Source organism: Notolabrus celidotus, chromosome 14 (assembly GCF_009762535.1).
Source record: "Notolabrus celidotus isolate fNotCel1 chromosome 14, fNotCel1.pri, whole genome shotgun sequence".
Classification (NCBI taxonomy): domain Eukaryota; kingdom Metazoa; phylum Chordata; class Actinopteri; order Labriformes; family Labridae; genus Notolabrus; species Notolabrus celidotus.
The window spans coordinates 17,286,039-17,308,542 of record NC_048285.1 but is presented as its reverse complement, the minus strand read 5'-3'; the positions used below and the strand labels follow the sequence as shown (position 1 = coordinate 17,308,542).

At 41.6% G+C, this 22,504-nt stretch overlaps 1 protein-coding gene and 1 long non-coding RNA gene across 3 annotated transcripts; both read left to right on the top strand.

Annotated features, from left to right (window-relative positions):
• Nucleotides 1-2,506: 2,506 nt before the first annotated feature.
• Nucleotides 2,507-5,546, top strand: LOC117825430 (golgin subfamily A member 6-like protein 22). Of its 2 annotated transcripts, none has more exons than XM_034701277.1 (2): nt 2,507-4,712; nt 5,448-5,546. In XM_034701277.1, exon 1 carries the CDS (start codon nt 2,657-2,659, stop codon nt 4,676-4,678), a length of 2,022 nt encoding a protein of 673 aa, XP_034557168.1. In that variant the 5' UTR covers nt 2,507-2,656; the 3' UTR covers nt 4,679-4,712; nt 5,448-5,546. The 2 variants fall into 2 exon arrangements, with proteins under 2 accessions (XP_034557168.1, XP_034557169.1); XM_034701278.1 differs by lacking the exon at nt 5,448-5,546 and having other exon boundaries at nt 2,508-2,709; nt 2,851-4,735.
• A 9,000-nt stretch (nt 5,547-14,546) lies between these two features.
• LOC117825730 lies at nt 14,547-15,426 on the top strand. The gene is made up of 4 exons (XR_004633888.1): nt 14,547-14,660; nt 14,745-14,908; nt 15,034-15,128; nt 15,219-15,426. It is a non-coding gene; the product is annotated as an uncharacterized LOC117825730 (long non-coding RNA).
• The last annotated feature ends 7,078 nt before the right edge of the window (nt 15,427-22,504 follow it).

The following is a 22,504-nucleotide window of genomic DNA, read 5'->3' as shown; positions in this document are numbered from 1 at the left end:
ACATCCGTGAACTCGGTCAGGACGATTCGGTTCCACCAGTCCTTGCTTCCCACTTTCATCCACTGTTGTCTGGACTTACGAGCGGGATGTGGCAGTGGTCTGAGGTAGAGCAGCCGTTTCACTAACTGTTGGCTTTGATTCACCAGAGTACGGTCTTCTGCCTCTCTTCTCCTCTTCAGCTGACGAAAGTGAAGCAGTATGTTTGTGTCGAGCTGCTTTTTAAAAACTCTAATCAAAATCAAAGCGAAAATTGAACTTATTGTGTGGTCTTCCATGTTGTAACCGTAAATAAACGAAGCAGGAACTGGAGTCTGTTTTCTTCCAGTAGACGTAAATACGTTACACCCGCCCCTGTCCAATCAGAACCCTTCACAACCCCCAGACCTTAAGCGGAATTGAATAAAGATGATTAAACGTGTTTTCCATGTAAACCTCAATTCGGAATTACTATTTCCATGTAAACGCGAAGGAGAATACTTGAATTCCGTATTATTTAATTCGGAATAATTAATTCCCAATTAAAAAACATCATGTAACCGTGCCCAATGTCACTAGGAATTAACTCAGTTGGAGTTGAAGTGTGCAATCTCCTAGTGTTAACACATTCATGTGTAATAATCACCCCAAAACAGACTGAATTGATACTCAAAACATTCATTTTCCAGTCCATAACATAAAATGACAAGGGAGAGGGCAATTTAAAAAGAAAGCTGTACAACGATCTCGTCCATAAAATACTTCCAAAACACAAGGTAGCCCGTAACTGCTGTATGCCTTGCAACTGTCCAGCACAACATAGCAAAATGACCGTTGTTACCGTAGGAAGTTTGGAGATCAAAAGGCTTAAAATATCTCAAGTCATGAGGTTTAACAAATGAAAAATTATGCACATTTTCAACAACCTGGAAAGCTTGGAAATGCTCTACAAAAGTAGTATCCACTTCTGAACTTCACTTCTCTAAAAGATGTATACTGTAGGGATGTAACGATACACTCAACTCACGATTCGATACGATTTCCGATACTGGGTTAACGATACGATTTTCTCACTATTTTTTTTTAAAGAATGAGCTTGCTGACAAATTATGACTGAAAAAGATTCTTTTAATTATTTCTCATACAAAAATAAACACATGTCTGAGGGAGGGTGTAAATGCAAAACGCAAACTATGCAATTAATGCATATTTTAAAAATATATATGTATATATTTAAATGTATAAAAACTACAAAATATATTTTCTCTTATCTTTAACAAATTAAAGAGAATCCCTTTTTATTTCTCGGAGGTAGGGTAAACTGTGCAAAACAACGCATCTGTCCTATTCTTAACAAAAAATAAATGAAAAATTTGATTTTTAAAACAAATCCCATATCAAAATAACTAATTGAATAAAGCAAACAGTGGCGCCGTATAGGGGGGAAAAGTTATGATGATTCTAAGGGCCCATGACTGACAGGGGCCCCGAAAATAATAATAGCTAGGATTAAGATGAGATCAGACTGAGTCATGTCAGTAAGAGCGATTGATTGATTGATTGATTGATTGATCATTGTCTGGCATTGAACCACATGTTTTAAATGAGTGACATATGACTCAGTCTGTCAGGTCATTTGCTTATTCTAAAATATTTTGGAAAGGAAGGAAATGCAGGGTTAAGGGTTAAGGTTTGGAAAAAAAAAAAAATATAGCCCATACCCTGTGCATCCAAGGAGTAGGAGTGGCAGTCTAAATGTTCAGTTCAGAGCTGGACACCTTTAAAAAATAAAATACCCTCTTTTTTTAAATGTATGTTTATTCAATGACGATTTTTTTGTATTTGGGATATGATATTTAAAATAGAAGATCGGAAGTAAAATAAAAAACCCTGAAATGTAATTTGTACATATGGATTTTATATAATGCATACAAACACAGCCTGTATAAACAGATTCATTAAATGAATAAAGTCTGCCATTGTGTTTTTATTTTATTTTAAAAGATACAAATTAAACAAAATGGCCGACTTTATTCATTCTGGGATCTATTCAAGCGACAACCTCCGGTCTAAAAATATGAGTCAATGCGGAAGTTTTAAAAGCTGCAGTTCATCGAGGATCCGCTTGAGGCTGGCTCCGGAAGTACCGGAATTCACATACACATTAATGGGGAAAAGATGATCTTTGCAGCATTAATAAACATGTTTACAGCCTGGTATAAAAGATGAGTGTAGTCTGAATAGCTCATTTCTCGATGTCCTCTCACTGTGAGGGGGGGTGAATTTTTTTCTAATTGGGTAATTTCGAAGATATTGAGATTACCAGTCTTCCAATGAGAGGCACAGCTGCTTGCAGGAACACTGCAGCTGTTGGCTAGGAGGGTCAAAGCCCTCCTCTTTACGTCACACTGGCTCGACAGAAGCAATATGGCTGCCGCTGCCGATTGGTCTCAAAACAGCTCTTCAGAAACAGATGGGTGATGTCACGGATACTACGTCCATATTTTTTACAGTCTATGGATCTATTGCATTCTATTGCCTGAACTGTGATGTCACAATTGAACAGTGCCCCTCCAGAATGCTTATAGACTAGACCTGCAGTCATTTTAGTCCAGCCACCAGAGCCAGAGACATACACACATACACAACAGTTCACCAGAACATCCACATTATTGTCGAGATGGGAAAGAACAACAAGAAAGGAAAGAACAGGAAAACAACCGCCCCTGTCCTGCAGCAGCCTTTAGAAAGGCAATCTCTGCAGGAGCCAAAAGGGGACAATGAGCTATGTTCCAGCCAGGCTCAGGTTCAGATCCCTGAGCCTGAATCACCATCGCTCATACTCAAAAAGAAACAAGTACGGTCATCTGTTAGGGAAAAGGTTGCCTTGCTGCATGAGGAAGAGCAGCTAAAAGAACTGCCAGAAAATCACACAGACAGGACAACCTCAGACATGGCAACGTCAAACACGGCAACCTCAGACATGGATCTGGACCTTGTTAAGGTTTCCAATGAGCAGGAGACAGCAGAGATGGCTGTCACTGAAATCAGCCAACCCATGGAAGCCCTTGACATCAAAAAGGAGAAGCAAACGGAGACAAATGAACATCCAGCCCAGCCAAGACTCAGACTGCAGGTTGGTCTGTCTCACGTTGCCGAGGTCCTGCAGAATCAGGCACTCATGTGGTCACAGGACAGATCTATTCTCCTTGGAGAGATCTACAAACTGCGTGCTGAACTGGAACAGGCAAAGGAGAACCAGAAGCATCAGGCCAGTCTCCAGGCAAAGGGGAACCCGGACACCTGTGCCATTCAGGCTGCACCGAAGCAAACCCAAGAGGTCCCAGCCAACAAGGACCACCAGTGCCAGGAGAAGAACTCATGTCTCCTGGCCGAGGCAATGAAGGAGAACGAATCTCTTAAAGCTGCCCTGTACCAGACCCAGGTGGACCTGAAGATACTGAAGCAGCAGTGGGGGAAGGTAACATCTCATCTTTTCGAAGAACAAAAGGAAACCTGCAGGTTGAAGGTTGCTCTGCACCAGGCCCATGAAGACCTGAAGAAACAGAAACAGGAGAGGGAGAAGGACACATCCAATCTTCTCTCCGAACAAGAAGAAACCTGCAGGTTTAAGGCTGCCCTGACCCAAGCTCAGGAGGACCTTAAGAATCAGAAGCAGGAGTGGGAGAAGGAAACATCAAATCTTCTCTCAGAACAAGAGGAAACCTGCAGGTTGAAGGCTGCCCTGACCAAGGCCCTGGAGAACCTGAAGACCCAGAAGCAGGAGTGGGAGAAGGAAACATCCAATCTTCTCTCAGAACAAGAGGAAACCTGCAGGTTGAAGGCTGCCCTGACCCAGGCCCTGGAGAACCTGAAAACACAGAAGAAGGAGTCGGAGAAGGAAACATCAAATCTTCTCTCAGAACAAGAGGAAACCTGCAGGTTGAAGGCTGCCCTGTACCAGGCTCAGGATGAACTAAAGAAGCAGCAGCAGGAGTGGAATAATGAAAAGTCTGGCCTCCTAGAAGAGCAAAAGGAGACCACATCCAAAATAAAGGCTGCCCTGTTTCAAGCTGAAGAGCGGCTAAAGACCCAGAGGTGCCAGTGGGAAAAGGACCGGTTCCAGCTCCTTGTTGGGCAGATGGAGGAAAAGGAAAAGATGAAGACTGCACAGAAACAGGCAGAAGATAATCTTAGATGCCAGTGGAAGGAGGACATGTCCTGTCATGAAGAAGAGACCATCAAGATTCAGGATGCACTGAAGCAGGCAAATATGGACCTCCAAAAACAAAAAAGAGAGTGGGATATGGACAGATCACTGCTACTTGCAGAGCAGTATGAAACCCTCAAGATGAAGACCTCCCTGGACCAGGCCAAAGAGGACCTGCAAAAACACCAGGTCCAGTGGCAGCAGGAGAGGGCCTCTCTCATGGAGTCTTTAGCCGCCATTAATAAGTCTCTGGAGGAAGAACAAGAAGAAAGAGCAAAGACTAATGACAGTTTAATGGACAGACTGAGGAGCCTAGAAACTCAGGTAGAGGAGGCTAGGAGACCACCAAAGAAGTCTTTTAAGAAAAGGTTCCTGCTGTTCTTTAAACGAGATACAGGGACTCCCTCTCAGACCTCTGACACCCACAGCCAAGACCCTTCAACTCCTCAATCGTCCTCTCACTCCCATCAAACCCAAAAAGTCAAATCCTAACTTTACCCCTAAACTCCATATCCCCCTAATCCCCTATTCATGTGTCCCCCCCCCCCCCCCCCCCCCCCCCCACCATACACCCCTAGTCCCCTTTGCATGTGTTGTCTGTCCTCCTTTTCCTTTCATTGAACATGTATGTTTGCAGTTAAAGTTGCATAACTTACATTTCTGTCTTATCAACTATCAAATAAAAAATAAATAAATATAAATAAATCAATAATGTGTTTCATGCTCCTTGTTTGACTAAAGTTCACACATTTCAACATCATTTTAAAAAATTTTTAGTGTGCATTGAGTTTTTTGGCGATTAAAGCTTTTGATGCATTATTTTCTCTGGTACGCATCTTGATGTGATTATTTTTGTGTTTCTGTTTTCAAAATGAATATCAACCAGTTCTGTCACATCAGAAAATTCTGCACACACAATTTATTTCAATGTTTAAAAAACATAAGCCCAGATTAATCTGGATTTAATGAACCTAAAAATATTTAAGAGAGTATTTCTATATGTTGGGATGAAAATATTGAACATGTAGCTCTTTTTATTCATGGTACATCAAAAAATGCATCAGGAAGTCATACTCATGCAGCAAAACATTGAAGGAGTTGTCTTGTTTGAGTTGTTAATCACAGACATTTTAAAGGAATGGACAGAACAGCAGATATCCCTTGTGAAGGCAGAGTCTTAAGAGCTCCCCCTGGGGACTGTCTGCAGTACAGGTTTTAAAGCCAGCCTCCTTCATAATAAAAGATGGAACATGGGTCAGTGTTTTGTCCAAAGTGACGTATCTGAGAGATGTACGCAATTAAATTACACATCAAATATACAGTGTATAGCGAAAGTCTACACAACCCTGTTAAAATATCAGGTTTTGTGATGTGAAAAAATGTGGCCACGGCCACCATCGATCAATCTTCAGCCACCCCCCGACTCCCCGCCTCACCACTGCTTTGCCAACAATTTTTTTGCGGAACCTTTCTGTGCGTTGGTGTTCCCACAGGGACGCAATTCTAATGAGTAGTTCTCCACCAGAACAGATGGTGGCGGTAATACACTCAACCTGAATGTAAACCACCGCCACAATTACAGGAGAAGAAGTAGTAATTATTGAGGTTCACCTCAGGTTCACCTCTCATTATACATGCACCATTCACCTACGTTACGAGTGGAGGAGAGTGGTCATCCCACCAGGGTTGCCACCTGTCCCGTAAAATACGTAATTATCCCATATTTCACACTTACATTGTGTCCCATTTTGAATAAATACGAGAGGTTTGTCCCATATTTCCAATTTGCCTTGAACGCAGCACCATGGTGGCGCATGGTGACCTTCAGGTGCCATCCTCCCACCCGATACAGTGTAGAAGAGAGTTTGGCCATCATGTTGGCCAGAGACAGCATCAAGATGAACAGTAACCGCTCCTCCTCTGGAAAGCTGGAGGTGGGCATCTTTGAACTGCTGAGAGACAGTGAAAATTAGATGGGGGAAACAAGTGAGTACCACTGGGAAGAAATGCCAATGAATTAGTGAGAAAGTGGGTGATGATATGTGTGGTTTTTGACACATTCGAAAGGCTGATGGTCTATGTGTTTGTGTGTGTGAGAGGTCAGTGAAATGTTAAATAAAAATAGATATAAATTTGAGCCTGTTGCAGTCAACAACACTGCAGGTGAGGCAAGGACCTCTTATTTTGATAACAGCCTGTCATTCCAATCCAGACCTATGTTTCTCAGCTTCTTCGAATCATGCACAGATGCATCGAAATGCTTAGCAATATATTGGTCAAACAGAAGCGAACTAATTATCTGAAATATATAACATGCTGGTGTGGTACATATAATGAGCTGTCATATTCAGAATCTGCAGGAGTTAAACTGCGTGAGAGACTGTGTATTGTTTTTTTTTTTTAAATATATATTGGAATCCTTGGATCTGCTGTGGTGGGGCTGATAAAACCTACATTCTGTTAAAAAAGAAAGTAAACCTGTGTAAAGTCAAAATGTCTTTATCTATGTCAAAACTGTGGGGACCTTTACCCAAAAGATCAATGGATATTTTTTTAATTTAACATAATTAGATGTCCAGTGATTGGTCACACGGAGAAGGCAAATTCAAAACTCAGCTTGACTCCATTAGCTGAATTAAAACATAAAAGGTTGAAATATTTCACTCTATATCAAATAAACAGAAAATATATGATAGTTTAACTGGATGAATTTACTTATGAATATATAAGGAACTTTTCAACTATATTCTAATGTATTGAGCTGCACCTTTTTTTTTATTTCTTATCAATTGTATCAGCTCTTTTGTTTCACAGCCTCCCAGAACATCAGTGGAGTGTGTGGTGACTTGTTGACTCAGTGGTTATCGTTTAAGCTTTTTTAATTTTTAATGAAAAGTATCCAAAATCAATGCAGCCCAGTGAGTGTTTCCAGAAAACAACCAATACAAACAGCTATGACAAGAAGTGAGGGGATTGATTCTCAATACAACACACTCGCACTCTGAGAAACCCGGGAGCTTAAGTGGAGCCCCTTAATCCACAGAAACACTGCTTCACTTACCACAAGAAGAAACTATTACTTTTTATGCCTGGTTTACTACAGACCAGTGGCGCCGTATAGGGGGGAAAAGTTAGAATGATTCTAAGGGCCCATGACTGACAGGGGCACCGAAAATAATAATAGTAAAAAAATATATAATTAATATTTTATTCAGAATAAGGTATTTAAAAAAACGGTCCCGTTGTCCTCATAAAATGCATATCAGAGATCTCTGCTTTATTTGGGCAAATTCATATTGATCCCCCCCCCCCTATCGGCATGAAATGGTACAGCCCAGCCTGACTTGCGCTAATCGGATGTGCCGCGCAGTCAGACAGAAGTTGCACACTACACAGAGTGCGCTAAAGGCAGCTAAAATGTCCCAGAAAAGGAGGGAAAGAAAGGAGAGAGAGGAGAGAGAGAAGAAATGGCGACAGTATGTCACCCAGTTTTTCTCCAGGAAAGGTTGGTATAGTCTGTGAGTGGTTAAAATTAACCTGTTTGCTAGTTTAATGTCCACAATGAGATGAACTACGTTGTAGCTAATTATGCTAAATTGGGTTTCCCCGCCCTCCCTACCAGACTCAGCAGCTGATAAGTCAGCAGGTGCACTGTCTCCCCACAACTCCCCCCAACCCAGTGAACAAGAAGGTGAGCAACGTAGCATGTCAATTAGCATTATTGAAGGGAGTCTGTGGGAATCTCTTTTTTTTTCTCTCTATCTGTACTATTACAAAGCCTATAAAAAACAAAGCTATATCTAAGCTACATAATCTACAGCCTATAGTCTGTTTTGGATGTTGGGCAGGTTGAAGCATTGAGTGATTTAGTCTGTTTTAATGTCACAGAGATTACTCAAATAATACCTTAAAATCAGGTATTTTGATGCTGACTGAATTTTGGGCGGTCCCACACAGGGCAATTTGTTTAAGTAGCTTCAACCTCTTAATAATTGTAATTAATAAACTTGATCCGATATGTTAATTTTGGTTCCATGATGAAGCCATGAAAACACAATAAAAGAAGGGGCACCTTGTGTGCAGGGAATCCTTCATTTTTGCCAGTCATACAGTAAATATTTGACTCCAAGAGGCAAGACAGCTGAAAAGGTAGAGTTATGTAAAGCTTTGACTGGGTCGATTGGATCCCGTCCATTCACCTGGCGAATGTCCGCTCCCTGGCAAACAAGATGGATGAACTGCTGCTCCTCAACTCAAGAAACTCGGACTTTTGCAGATCCGCCGCCCTGTGTTTCACTGAAACCTGGCTCAGTGAACACATCCCAGACAGCTCGCTGCACTTACCGGACTTTCAGCTCCACAGAGCGGACCGCGTAAAGGAACTCTCTGGGAAGGCGAGAGGAGGCGGAATCTGTTTCTACATAAACGAAGGTTGGTGTACAGATACCACAGTGTTGAAGAAGTCATGCAGTCCAAATCTGGAGACTCTTTTCATAAACTGCAAACCCTTCTATTCGCCGCGGGAGTTCTCCTCCTTTATTCTGGTCGGCGTCTACATCCCACCTCAGGCCTGCGTAACGGAGGCGTTACAGCACCTGGCTGACCAGATTACAGACGTGGAGAAAAAACATCCTGACTCTCTGCTCATCATTCTCGGGGATTTTAACAGAGCAAATTTAACCCACGAACTACCTAAATACAGACAACATATTAAGTGTCCCACCAGGGAGTCTAACACTCTGGACCACTGCTACACAGTAATAAAGGACTCATATCGCTCTGTCCCCCGTGCAGCTTTAGGACTATCTGATCACTGTCTGATTCATCTCATCCCGACCTACAGGCAGAAGTTAAAAACGGCTAAGCCTGTAGTTAGGACTGTGAAGAAGTGGACGGAGGAGTCAAAGCAGGAGTTACAAGCCTGCTTTGATTGCACTGATTGGAGTGTTTTTGAAGCTGCATCAGGAAACCTCAATGAACTCACTGACACTGTGACTTCATACATCAACTTCTGTGAGGACATGTGTGTGCAGACCAGGACCTTCTGCACATACAACAACAATAAGCCCTGGTTCACACCTCAACTGAGGAAGCTGCGTCAGGCCAAAGAAGAGGCCTACAGGAGTGGGGACCGGGACCTGTTCAAGCAGGCCAGAAACAAACTGACGAGAGGGATCAAGGTAGCTAAGAGGAGCTACACTGAGAAGTTAAAACAGAGCTTCTCTGCCAACGACCCCTCAGAAGTTTGGAGAGGCCTGCGTGAAGTTACAAGCTACAGGAGACCCTCCCCCCACCCTGAAGGTAACAAAAGACTAGCTGACGACCTGAACAGCTTCTACTGCAGGTTTTCACACCCCACACCCGAACACTCTGATTTACCTGGCCCCCCCACAAGCCCCTCCCCACCCCCCTCTGACCCCCCACCTGCGCTGACGATCTGTGAAGATGAGGTAATCCAGCTCTTCCAGAGACAAAAGACCAAGAAGGCTCCAGGACCAGACGGCGTGTCCCCCTCCTGCCTGAGAGTCTGTGCTGAGCAGCTGGCCCCCATCTTCACAAAGATCTTCAACACATCGCTGGAGCTGTGTGAAGTGCCCTCATGCTTCAAAAGCTCCACCATCATCCCAGTCCCAAAGAAACCCACCATCACAGGACTCAATGACTACAGGCCCGTCGCCCTGACGTCTGTGGTCATGAAGTCCTTCGAGAGACTAGTGTTGAGCCACCTGAAAGACATCACAGGCCCCCTGCTGGACCCCCTGCAGTTTGCCTATCGGGCAAACAGGTCGGTGGAGGATGCAGTCAATATGGGTCTGAACTACATCCTGCATCACCTGGACTCCCCCAGGACCTACGCTAGGATCCTGTTTGTGGACTTCAGCTCTGCGTTCAATACCATCATACCAGACATCCTGCACCAGAAACTCACCCAGCTCACAGTGCCGGCCTCCATCTGTCAGTGGATCACCAACTTCCTGACGGACAGGAGACAGCAGGTGAGGCTGGGGAGCATCAAATCCAGCACCCGGACCATCAGCACTGGCGCCCCACAGGGATGTGTTCTCTCCCCACTGCTCTTCTCCCTCTACACCAATGACTGCACCTCAGGAGACCCCTCGGTGAAACTCCTGAAGTTTGCAGATGACACCACCGTCATCGGTCTCATCCAGGACGGAGACGAGTCTGCTTACAGACAGGAGGTGGAACAGCTGGCCCTCTGGTGTAGTCAGAACCATCTGGAGCTGAACCCGCTCAAGACGGTAGAGATGACAGTGGACTTCAGGAGAAGCCCCCCCCCACTCCCCCCCCTCACCATCCTGAACAGCACTGTGTCTACTGTGGACTCTTTCAGGTTCCTGGGATCCACTATTTCCCGGGACCTGAGGTGGACCTCCCACATAGGCACAATCAGAAAAAAGGCCCAGCAGAGGATGTACTTCCTGCGTCAGCTCAGGAAGTTCAACCTGCCCCAGGAGCTGCTGATCATGTTCTACACCTCCATCATCCAGTCTGTTCTGTGTACCTCCATCACTGTCTGGTTTGGCTCTGCAACCAAACTAGACAAACACAGACTGCAGCGGACTATAAGGACTGCAGAGAAAATCATCGGTGTCGACCTGCCCCACATCCAGGACTTGTACCGGTCCCGGGCCAGGAAACGGGCAGGGAGCATTACCGCTGACCCCTCACACCCTGGACACAAATTCTTCAAACTCCTCCCCTCCGGCAGGCGCTACAGATCACTGTGCGCCAAAACAACCCGCCATAAGAACAGTTTCTTCCCCCAGGCTGTCACTCTGATGAACACTAAACCATAACAGTGTCATACCTGTCAGATAAATACTCTCTGTAAATATACATGTAGATATACAATGCAACAATTCTCAAGCAGAATTCCATATTTCTATTTTTTGTTTTATTTAACTTCTATTTTATAATGTAAAACTACCTCTGCAACTCACCACTGCACTTTATCATATTATTTTAGCCTGTACATATTAGTCAAGCTATTTGTTGTTTCTTTGTATTTATAGCTAAGGTTATTGTTATTATATTTTCATTTTATTTTTTATTGTAGTTCTTATTCTTATTCCTATTCTTATGCCTTGTACAAAGAGAGCACAGTTTACCAAAGTCAAATTCCTTGTGTGTTCAAGCATACTTGGCGAATAAAGCTGATTCTGAGATGTGGTTACAGCAGTTGCACAGGGTTCCTTTGGCCTTTGGTGATGGGGCCCAATGTGATATTTCTTCATGGGGCCCAAAATCCCTGGCTGCGTCCCTGAATACAAATAAACAAAATCTCTTCAAATAAACAAGCTCAAGCTTACGTGTGTTCCTAGTTTGGGATTTACATGTTTTTTTTAAGGAAGATCAGCATGTCAACATTCTCAGGCAGAAACTGAGATCTCTGCACATTCACAATGTCCCCTGCGGTTGAAAAAACCCTTTCACTAGGGACAGAGGGGGCTGGTATGATGAGGTAGGCTTTTGCTAGAGGGAAAGCAGTGGGTACATCTTAGCATTCTTCTTCCACCACTTGAGTGGACAGATATTTGAGGGAAATGGATTTTTCACTTTTGTACTTATCCATTTCTGCCTGAATCCCACCCATGTGATTGGACTGTGCTGCTCCTGCTGGTTTAGTGAAAGTCGAGATAGTGTTCAATCATATCTAGACTGCTATTCCAGCGCGTTGCAAAATCCATAACACTTGATGTGCAGTGCAAGCCCGACCTTCCTCACCGCAACGGCCATATTCCCTGCATTGTCTGTAACAACAGCAATTCTATGTTTAGCCTTTTCCAGCTCCCATTCTCCTTTTCATTTTTGAACACAGGGAAGCCATAATGCTGCCACACCTCCGATTTGAAACTGGCCGGTACATCCAAGATTTCAAAATCCCTTGCGACCACCGCCATGTCTCTCGTTCCGTCTGAACCAATACCTGACAGTGACGTACAACGTCAAACACGTAATGACGTATGACGTCGAACAAGTGAAATCAAAGGTAGATTACGCCCTCTGCTGTTTAAAAAGGGCATCGCGATTCATATTTCATCTCAGTTGATTTGAATTGTCACACATTTGTATTGATTTTTAATTGTGTCACTACACACCGTTACATCCCTAGAATACAATCTTATTGTAACAGGCATCTCATTAACAAAATCAGTGCAAAGAACAAGACCAGTTTGAAATTCAATACCATTATGTTTAGTCCAAGTTGTGACAGACATATCAAGTTGAAAATGCTCTGAAATCAAGTCTCCATTTTGAAACATCAGCCAGAACTTTGAATTTTACAGGCCCACACTCAATACCGTTAGCCTATAATGACTCCCAATGATAGGCAACAGCTATTTAGGGTTTTTTCGCAAAGGATTTAGTTATGTTCCTCATAGGGCATACACCAAACATGTACCAAAGGCCCATTTAGGCATATACACTCATGGTAGTGGATCATGAAGTGGTGTTTTGGTTTTAAATTATTTTGGGGATATAGATCTTTAAATAACTTGCGATACTCTTGAATGAGATGTTTTAAAAATACAGTTATGCCATCTGTAATACAAGGGGAAATACAATATTGACATTATGCAACAAAAGTAATAACAACTGCCAGTGTCTGTCACCTTCTGGGACAACATCACCAAAGATTAAAAGGAGATTCCGAATCAGGCATAATGTTTGACTTGCATTAAGTCCTAAACCACCTCCAGTACAAAGCATGTTTATGTGTGCCGATTCTTTATATCCATGAATCCATAGTCAAATGCATAGACTCTTTGGAGTATGCTTTTGTTTGAAATGAAGCTCCAGTTCATATATTCAAACGACAATCTCATTCCATATTGTGCTACACCTTCTAAAATATTGTGCATAATATCAAAGACAAAGTTGTCAGACACATTAAAGTATGACAAGGAATTGAGTATACTGTTGCGTTTGAGGCGTTTCCCTTGGATTCTCAATTTGGTGCGTAACATCACACATGGATCATTTTCGCTAAACACTGTGAGCAGTTGCTTTGACAATGAGACACATTCTGCAGCAGCGATTTGCAGAGAAGGATTCAACGAAACCAAGAATTGAGTTCAAACCTAAATTGTCACCTGTTACTTGTGCGATGGTTCCATAGAGCGATTGCTCAGCAAATGACACTTTCATTCCACTCTGCTCTGGTATTTTTATGTCCTCTACAAAATGAGCAAGTATCCGATCAATGCCATATTTTTATTGCATTTTGGGAGTGAAACAAAGAAATGAGATGGATATTCATTAAGGATGAGTTTAGACATGGTGATAAGTTGCGAAGTGTAAAATATAAACATCCAAGCTTAGGGATGCCTTGTTTTGACCCTAGGGGATTTGATGTTTCAAAATCATTATAATTAACTTGAACTTGCAATGCATTTTCAGATTCTGAAAACAATGGGTGATTTTTGTAATATTTTCCATCACAGAAATCTTTGTACTAGTTGCTGAGAACAGCAGATTTCTTAATTTGACAACACACTTCTTCATTCTTAAATATGAATTATAGTGTCTTTAACAAGGTATATAGATGTGTGATTTACTGGTACCTGCTCATATACTCCAGTAGTTGTATTTCTCTTTGTGTCATATCTCACTCCTAAATTAATTTCTACTGGTTGAACAACACCCCATTTCTCAGAAAAAATATTTTTCCATTTGGTGTTTGTATTTAAATCACTAAAGGGATTGAACGTATTGCTGAAGACTTCTTCTACTGGGATTATCAGTGGGCACTACATTTAACACTTGTTTTTTTCAGATCTGCATGAACTTCATTGACATACTCCTCCATGCTTTCAACAACAGACAACACAACATCGTTGGCTACACCAATGCTCTGTAACTTTACTATAATTGAAGCACACATATCTTTTTCCTGGTCTTCTGATGTATGAGATGTGGAAGGCTGATTTAAGACATCCAAGTCCATGTCAGAGTCATCTCTTTGTGAGTCTTGGCCAGGACTCCCTTGAAAAAGAGACTTTGTATCTCAATGGGACTATTCCTGGTAAAATAAAGGTTAAATTAAAAAAAATGGCAGCATAGGACCGCTGTACTGGGATGTCATCCTTCAGGGTTATGCTCATATGAAGGCTTGGAACACACCCTATATCATTTTCGTCCCTGGAGAATGCATTTGACTCCTCGAAGAGCATTTTCTTCAATGTCACCTGCTGTTCATCACTCAAATGGCTTAGGTCAACAGTGTGTCCAATCTGTTTGAAAGAATTTACAGAGGATGAGATCACAGTCCATGCCAACCAATGTGGAGAGAGGTAATCTATTTTTTACAATAAGTATTACTTTAGAAAATTAATGTCTCCCCTTAAAATAAATTATTGTTTCCACAGACCTTTGAATGTGGATCCACGGCTGCAGCAGATGAGCACAGCGCAAGTACACCTGCTCAAACCCCAGTATTCAAACCTAAAAGGTAAGATTTTATTCTAATGACACTTGCATTAGTTAATATCAGATACATTTTTAATCATTTATTTCTGTTGTTCTCTTCTCAAAGTATGGAAGATGTATTAGGCCTCCTTCAAAACCAAGTTGACACCACGACAGAATTTAAATTGTGTGTGGACAGACGGCCTCCTTCCCAAGAGTGGCATCATTCAGTGGAAAAGGAAAAAATCTGCATCTCCTGTCAGTGCTCTTGAGGTGGTGTATATTGGAGAGGTAGGCATTGATACAGGAGCGCTGAGAAGAGTTTTTAACCAGTATGTTTGGTATTTAACTGTTTTGTTTTGATATAGAACACCCAAACGAATTTCCTTAAATTGTAATCTGCTTTTATGTTTGAGATATGATTTCAGGTTTTGAAAACAGATTCTTTAAAGGAAGACAGTGGAAAAAATCCCAAGTACTCTTTGACGGACCTTGATAATGAAAATTTCAGGTTGATATCACACTGTTTTTTTTTTTTAATTTTGTTTACACATTAGAGCCTTTATGTAGGTCTTAAAGAGAATTCCTATCTTCCACACAGAACTGTTGGTGAAATAATGGCAGTCAGCCTTGCTCAAGGTGGTCCACCACCTGCTTTCATGAGGGAGTGGTGCTACAACTTCCCAGTCTCTAATGTTATTAGCAGATGGCATCTTGAGCTGTGGATACACAAGCCAGCTCAAACTGGACAACAAAGACAGAATGATTTACTGTGTTTTAAAACAGTGACTACTACTACTACTTGAGTATGTATTTTCTTTGTAATAAATGTCAACTTTCCAACCAGTTTTTCTCTTGTGTTTTTTTTTTTTTTCTCAAGAGCAATTGTCTTACATTCTACAACAAGACTGATGCCAATGCTGCAGCAAATTATAAAGGGCTTGGAACTGTTTGGCCTGCTGGACCAGATGTCTGGAAACACAGAAGCTTGCTGCTCCCTGTTTGTTCCTGGAAAGATCATCAAAGTATTAATTCTAACAGCCACATATTTTATTCTTGCATTGTCCATCTGTTCAGTTGTGCATTTTTTTCCTGCGTTTCATTAGTCTGAGTTCAAAATTCTAAACTAAATCTGCACTCTTTTTGTGGCCTGATGCTGATTTCATCATGATAAACTGCCAACCACATTTTATTGAAAAAGGGACATCTAAGAAGAGAATTCAGAGGAAGATAATCAACTTTCTCCAAGATTTCTTATAGGAGATGGCAATGTCAGGTACATTACACACTCTACAGTATCAATACTTGATCCACCATTTAGATTTTTTGATGATATTTATTGACTAAGCCGAAATAACAGGTTATTTCTTTAAATACATTTGTTTAGCTTTTTTCCCTACTTTGGTTATCTGAAACATATTATTACAGATGAGGAGACAAACAATGCAGCTGGTGAGGTGGCACCTCTGTCAGTCCATCATGTGCTCCAGTGGATGACAGGTCAATCCCACATCCCCATCCTCCCTGATGAGAAAAAAAAAACTTTGACCACAAATGCTCAGAGCGGGTAGGCTATCACTCAGTTTGTTACCCAACTGTGATTGCATGCACTCAGACTGTGACTTTTCCAGTACAGCATCTCAGCACTTTCACTGATTTTAGAAGAATCATGAGTGAAGCCATAAGATATGGTGGGTGATTCCACAGAGTTTAACACAGCTCTTTGCTTGTTCTTCAGTAAACTTGGTGCTTATTTAAAACAGCAGTCAGTTCACATGTTCACATTTAAATGTCACTGTTGGTTTAACAAAAAGTGCAAGACTCGTATGTACAAGTCATGGCAGTGGGACTCAGAATGTTCAAGAGGGTTAACAGTTCTTTGAAGTTGTTGCAGGGCTTCACCCTCAAGTGGGCACAAGATTTCAGGGACCACAATTGTACCGTTAAGGCCTGGTCTACTAAGATCTGAAATAACCAGTGCTATATTGCGCGTGCAAACTAAAACATTGCACATGCTATTTCTGGGCGTGTTGCGGGTCATCTACTATGATTGCGTGCACAAATGATAACAAGTGCAAAAGTGGAACGGATTTTGCGTGTTCTAGCAGCGGTCCCCATGGATAGTTTTAGAGAGCAGAGTGACCGTAAACGAAAAATAAAGTTTGAAGCCATGGAGTTGGAGGTTTTAGTGAGGACGCAAATAAACACATCGGTGAATTTCAGCATTAGAAATGCGATTTTGGGAGGCCATATGTGAAAAGGTGAATGCTGTGAGAAAAAACAGAAGATCTGCCGATGAAATAAAAAGAAGATGGCAAGATATCCACAGAAGAAAAAAGTAAAAACTTTCCCTTAGTAAAATCTCTAATATTGGACACATTTAAGTAGTTCAAAAGTCTGCCACTCCTGCTCTAGCTACTAAATTGGGAAGTCAATTGCAGTTTGAAACAACCAGGGCCAGAAAAGTTAGGCGTCACTTTGATGAAGACAGTCGCCTCACTGACGCAGAGGGCAACTTTCGGGTGAGCGTTTTTAATGCCTGTCTTGATATCATCATCCAGCAACTGTCCCAAAGATTCACCAGCTTAAATGGAACTGTGAACATGTTCGAGGCACTTCACCCCAACACACTGCTGCAAGCACGAGATGAGGAGTTACACCAAGCTGCCTGGCGGCTTAGTGAGCACTTCAGTCGGGACATCGCCCTCAGCTTCGCTGGCCAGCTGCTTTATTTTATTTTATTTTTTTATTACAAGAAAATGCAGTGTTGCAAGGAGTTTCTCCATAGGAGATTTCGCATGGCTCCTTTTTGTGACTGGTTCCAAATCAGCCCTTAGGTCATCCAGTAGCTAAAAGATGGCATTGCTGGATATACGATATGTCTCTACTATTTTTATTTCTGACAGTCCAAATATGTTGACACGCGCACAGAGGATTCTTTCTCTCCGTCGTCTATCATTGCATTTATGCCTCCTTCTCGCCACAGTGACCGCAGCCATTTGTGCGTAACACTCTGCCAGTTTGCACCTGACTTTCCAACGTGCTAAATATAGACGCAAAAACAATGCGCGCTATCTGTTTCAGGTTTGATAAATCACATTGCCTGTGCTAAATTATTACATTTGCATCTCCTCCTCCCAGTATTTTGCTAATTCTGATAATCTGCATGTATTCTGCATATTCACAAAGGCAAACATGCTAAATGGATAGCGAGTGCTATTTAGCTCATTTGACAGACGCAATCCTCGGTGCTCCCGGTTAGTATGTCAGCTTTGCTCGTGTTTTTATAAACGCAAATCTTTAGTAGATCAGGCCCTTAGATGCTAAAGTATTACTACATATCAGAACAAAGATCTAATTTCTAGGTGTGAAAGCATCTGCAGAAATCACTTTTGTGTACTTTGGGCTACACTCATTACAGAAGACAGGCGTCTCAAGTATCCCATGAGGTAGCACAGTACAAAGAGGTGAGAGAATCATGATCCAAGTGATCCTGCCATCTGTTTCACTGGGATTGATTTCTGCAGCATTTGGCTGACTGCTAGTCTACATTTCAATGACCTGCATTCACTCCCTGCATCTTGGTTTATGTCTCAATACCCACACACACACACACACACACACACACACACACACACACACACACACACACATACACACACACACACACACACACACACAGTTTCTTGTATTTATATTCTTTTGAAGACCCTGTATTAACTATACATGCATGTGCTCCCACATACAGAGCTCCCTAAATTCCCATTACTTTTGTACAAGTCAACACTGCACAGGCCTGGCATTTAGAAATCCATAAACTTTCGCATTAATCCTCCTCGTCAACAGCCTCATGACAACAAGGAAAAATTACATTTAATGTATAGACATATTTTCTCCTCCACAAATTCTGTGTGGATCTATGTTTAATGACAGATGCTTGGTATCTGTTAAACAAGAGTTATTATTAATATAAGATCAAGCTGCAGATAGGCTTGACACAGCATGGACTGAGTCACATTTAATAATGATGGTTGAATTAAAGCCAGAATAAGTAGTTAATGCTGATGCAAAGGTTACTGCTCTTCCACACTTGGACAAAAATATTTTGACCAAATAATATAAAGTGTTCAGGGCATAACATCACTGTAATTCCACTTAGACATCGTAATGCTGCTCATGAACTGTACCAGGGCATGGTGCTGTCTCTTTAAGTCAAGGTGTGTATATGTCAATATGTAAGAGCTAGAGCGCTGCAGCAATATAAGTGTTCATTTTCACGCATGTATTAGATTACCTGTTACTAACCTGCATCTAAACTGACATCTTTAATTAGCTGATGATACCCTCATATAACTTTGTAGCTGGGTATGAAAATGCTATTGCTAGAGATAATACAGCTACAACATACTATGTTCTTATACAAACAGAGCTTTTCAATGTTTGATTACTCAGTGATGTACAGCAGTATGTGCACAGAATACATGCCAACAGCCTGAAATGGTCGGGTATAATTTACATGGTTGTATTAACATCTTAAATGGTTTTATCATTAGAGAAAAGATTGCACAGGACTTAAGGCACTTTTACAATTAAATAAAGATTTTATCACTAAAAGGCCACAAAGATGCAATACAATTGCTCATTTTGTCATCCTCTCTTTATTATAATAACAGCTGTGTAGTTGTGTGCACAAAAAAAATATCTGCTCTGTAATACATCAGTGCTTTCTTCATCAAAACAACAAACTAATAATTATTGATGTAAAAAACAGGCTATCAGTTCCAGTAATGGAACAAGCAATACAAAATAAAGGTTTAGATTTTTCCAATTTCTTAAAGTCATATATTTCTGTCTTAATTACTGAGCTATATGATTATGCCAATTATTAGTAGGGAGACCAGGGACAGTTGTAACATTTCACTCCTTGTATTTGAGATTAAGCCATGCATTTTCTGTTTGTGTTGCACAGGCATTTTCTAGGCTGTTTATTAGCAGACACTTGAAGCTAGTTTGTATAGTAGTTTGAACACACTGGGTTAAAAGAGCTCAAAGATATACAGAGAAATGTCAAAAATGTCACAACTGTCCCCGGTCTCCCCTACCATTGCATTTATGCCATTTATTTTAACCTCACTAAAATCAAGGATCTGATTGAACATAGACAACAAGGGTGCATGCCTCTCATCTGGTTCAGAGAGATGAGTCCTTTTTTTCTGCGCTCTGTTCTCCTTCTCCTTCCTGCGCTGTGCGCCTGCATCACTTCTCGTGCACGCTGCTTTGTTCCCACATCCAAGTAATGATCTTTATAACATAGATCTCAGTGAAACATGTGCTGACAGACTCTAAGAGTGTACTTTTCATTGTTTTCACTCCATGGTCTGTGCACGTGTTGTTTCGGTGATAAAAGTCTTTCACTGAAAATTTTTGGCCAAAAATGGGTTTGGGTTTTCAGCCGAAATTCTTCAGTGGATGAATTTTTGTTGCATCCCTATTAATAATGATGGTCAAAGTCTTGCGAGAATGTGAAACTTGAAAAAAACATGCACCAGGAAATGTGTATGATAGTTTAACACTTTTGACTCATGCATAGATATGTTAGGTTATTGCACAGAGAAAATTATAAAACCACAATAGATACAGCTGGTGCCATTGAACTCCCAAACCAATGCTGCTTTTACACAAATCCTGGCTAAAAACAAAGACCCTCTCGTAAAATGCTTCACATTACTTGACCCCTGACAGGTAGACAAACCAGTTTATTAAACTGCGTCTCCATCCTATGATTTGCACCATCTACCCTTTTGTTTCACTGGGCTTGAGAAAAGAGCTCTTAGGTTGTGGAACTTTATTCTTTGATGTATCCATTCAAATGCAGCTGTGAACTCTAGCTAATAAAAGGAAACAGGACAACAGCAAAACTACGTAACAGCATCATAAAGTAAGTGAGAGGAGCATGAATGATGGAACACTCATTTCCTCGAACCGCCTTGGTCTAGCTGCTAGGTCTCTGATGAACTGGTTTCTGCCAGGTGGCATGGAAATCAGTTTGGGATGTTGGTACAGACTTGGATGGAAAATGCATGAATGCATGTCACTGACTATATAAATTAGTTGCATTGGAGCTGTAAAGTAGTTCTGTCAGAGAGAAAGATAAAGTATAGAACCAAAAGGTAGAGAAATGGACTACAGTAATGGCATAGTGCTGGCTGGTCTCACCCCAGGAGACATTCAGACTGATGCTATACATTTTGTAAAGTCTTAGCTAGACTTGGTAGCTGGTCTGTCTCACAAATAACTTTCTCGGGCAAAGAGACAAGCTATTGTATCACACTGCAGAAGTAAAGCTAGAGTACTGGTATTATACCAATAATATCCTACATCCCAACATCTATTACAACAAACCAGAGATAATTTTGTATGCAGTGTGCACTCGTTGTCAATGGCTCTATAGTATTGTCAGGCTACTAGATACCCAAAGTGCTAACTGTGAAGCATGACTGGGTCCTGTCAAAAGTTGCTTCTCCATCATTTCCCTCAAAACTTCAACAGAATCACAGTAGAAAACATGTAAACTGCAGGAACCAGCACAACCCCAGATGCCAAAACCCCTGAACATGAGACACCAGCCATACATCAACCCTTATCAGTCTCAGGGAACTCTTTACAACTTTGCCACATCCTCCAACAGCTTCAGTCCAAACTGCAGCCTTCAGAATCAGAATCAGAAATACTTCATTTATCCCAGGGGGGGATTCAGTCATTACAGTTGCTCAATACAGTTGCTCAATACACAATAAGTTTGATACCATCTAGAAAACAGCCACTCAATTCATAATAGTCCAATCTAATCCTACACATCCCCCCTGCTCCGGCCCCCTAAAATCCCCAGATCTGCCTTCCACTTCTCTCTTATATGATCTCTGGCAAAACACACAACAAGTAGCAGTGTAGGTGTGTCTGTGAGCATGTTAACATCTTTTTCTATCTGTGTGTAGGATGTGAGATAGCTTGGTGGACTGTAAGTATCAAACTGATGGGGGTAAGAGCCATGTCAGGAGCAGCAAGAGATATTCATGGGAAGTGCTGCAAGGGTGGGACTTGCCACTGAGATAAATCTGGCTTGCGTGAATAAGAGGCAGGGATGCAATTACAAAGAGACTGAGGGACAAAGAGATGGTAGTTTGTTTGCAACAGCATGGACAGAACCGCTCAGCGAGACGCAGAATGGAATTATTTACCACAGAGGAAAGAGACTGATTTTTATTATTTTATTTTGCGTCTCAATATGTCTCTTCTTCTTCTTCTTCAGTGTGTTGTTTTGGCCTTGTTTCATCCAAGACAAAAAAGTGAAAGCCTGGCTGAAACAAAAGACAGTGGCATTATTGATTTAACTGCATTAAATCTGAAGCTACTGGCCAAGAGATGTTCATGTAACATGTTAACTCCATGTATACCATCATTTAGGTTCTCTACATGTATCCCAAAGTGCATGATTTAATCTAATCATAGACCTTTCTGGAGTCCCTGAGCTCCATTGTTTCGTAGGTTCCTCTGGATCTCTGCTGTAGACGGCCTGATGCTGTGGACAGTCCGGACTCCAGTAGCAACAGCTACTACTACCCTCCTGAGACCTGGCAATTCATTTTTGTCCTCTGTGAAGGACATGCATTTTAGCCATCTAGGTTAAACACCATATATGCAGTCTGTAAAAACCCCACTGTCCTGTGAAGAGGACATCCTGGGGTTTTTAATGATGTCTCACTTGTGGAGGTGTGGCCAAAGAAGGTGAGGGATCATTTCTTTGCAGATATCGTGTTTCCCTTCAAATAATCAAATTGTTTCTTCAATGTAAGAGTCTTAACCTCAATTTAGTAAGATTTCACAAAT

Bases quoted from the DNA above. Each gene is read 5' to 3' on its own strand.
- LOC117825430 (XM_034701277.1), top strand. From the start codon at position 2,657: ATGGGAAAGAACAACAAGAAAGGAAAGAACAGGAAAACAACCGCCCCT.